The sequence below is a fragment of the Dama dama genome, chromosome 23, assembly GCF_033118175.1.
Source record: "Dama dama isolate Ldn47 chromosome 23, ASM3311817v1, whole genome shotgun sequence".
Classification (NCBI taxonomy): domain Eukaryota; kingdom Metazoa; phylum Chordata; class Mammalia; order Artiodactyla; family Cervidae; genus Dama; species Dama dama.
Genome location: NC_083703.1, coordinates 2,345,874 through 2,347,466, shown reverse-complemented (window position 1 = coordinate 2,347,466; position 1,593 = coordinate 2,345,874). Strand labels below are relative to the sequence as shown.

The 1,593-nt window shown below is 38.9% G+C and overlaps 1 protein-coding gene across 1 annotated transcript; it reads left to right on the top strand.

The window, feature by feature from the left end:
* The first annotated feature begins 264 nt into the window (after positions 1-264).
* LOC133045257 (olfactory receptor 5W2-like) lies at positions 265-1,221 on the top strand. Its single transcript, XM_061127553.1, has one exon. The coding sequence runs from the start codon at positions 265-267 to the stop codon at positions 1,219-1,221; it is 957 nt and encodes a 318-aa protein (XP_060983536.1).
* The last annotated feature ends 372 nt before the right edge of the window (positions 1,222-1,593 follow it).

Genomic DNA, 1,593 nt, shown 5'->3' with positions numbered 1-1,593 from the left:
GAAATAGCCTGATTTAGCTTAGATGAATTTGTGCTGCAAACATTACAACTGTATCATTATTATTATCATTTTATCAGTTATATTAAATTGGAAATATTTCCCAAAGGGTCAATTTAACTTCAAGGCATCTTAGCATTATTTATCTCTTCTTCTAATTACTGAAATATATAAACAAATAGCAATTTAGCAATTAAGACAGTAAGATGATATTAACCCTCCACTTCCATTTCCTTTTTCATAACCAGGAATTTTCATGTGTGAGGGATGACTGCTGAGAACTGCACTGTGTTTACTGACTTCATATTCTTAGGACTTTCCAGTAGACAAGATGTGCAGCAGGGGCTCTTCCTGTTCTTCCTGCTAGTTTATGGTGTGACTGTGGTTGCCAATGTCGGGATGATCCTGCTGATCAAGGTGGACCCCAGACTGCACACATCCATGTATTATTTCCTGAGCAATCTGTCCTTCTGTGACATCTGCTATTCTTCTACTATCTCTCCCAAGATGCTGGCTGATTTCTTATCTGAGCGAAAAAGGATTCCATATGATGTATGTGCCATCCAGATGTACTTTTTTGGAGCCTTTGCAGATGTGGAATGTCTCATGTTGGCTGTCATGGCTTATGACCGTTATATAGCCATTTGCAATCCACTTCTTTATACAATTGCCATGTCCAGGGGTATCTGTACCCAGCTTGTGGTTATTGCCTACATCGTAGGCCTGGTTGATTCGGCAGTCCACACCTGTTGTACATTTCGGTTGTCATTCTGCAATTCCAATATCATCAATCACTTTTTCTGTGACATCCCACCATTACTAGCCCTTTCCTCCTCAGATACATCCATCAATGAGACTGTGATGTTCACTTTTATTGGCTGTGTTGTGGGGACCAGCATTATCACTGTCCTCCTCTCCTACAGTTATATCATAATAACCATCCTTAGGATGAACTCAGCCGAGGGGAGACACAAAGCCTTCTCTACATGTGCCTCCCACTTAACCGCTGTGGCTATATTTCATGGCACACTCCTGTTCATGTATTTCAGACCCAGATCCAGTTACTCCATGGACACAGACAAAATGGCCTCTGTCTTTTACACAGTTGTCATCCCCATGTTAAACCCACTGATCTACAGCTTAAGAAATAAGGATGTAAAAGGTGCCCTAAAAAAAGCAATCAATACTAAATTATGTTCTGGCTGGTACAGTACTTTCATCTGAAAATATTTAAAGATTCTAAGAGAAGAAGCATAGGAACTTTGACATAGATTCTTATAGTCTTTCTAGTACAGCTTCTGAATATTTTCCACTACTTACATTGTCACCTAAATCAGTTTAGGGAACAGTCATTACACTAAACTCTCCAAACTAAGAAAGAGTAGTAATAGGATCACTTTTCTGTTTTGCAGAGAGGATTTTTTTACACCTCTTTTTTCTTTTCTTGGAGAAGTCTCATTAAGAGGTCATGCACAGAGCAACCCCTCACCCATGTTAATTTGACTTACCTTCCTAAAGGTTCCTATTTATTTATTTATTTTTAACAATAGGCTTAATCATCTTGCTGAGCTGGATAGGAGTGTTAATGGGTCAAAT

Excerpts from the sequence above, each read along its gene's own strand:
- LOC133045257 (XM_061127553.1), top strand. The coding sequence starts at position 265 with ATGACTGCTGAGAACTGCACTGTGTTTACTGACTTCATATTCTTAGGA.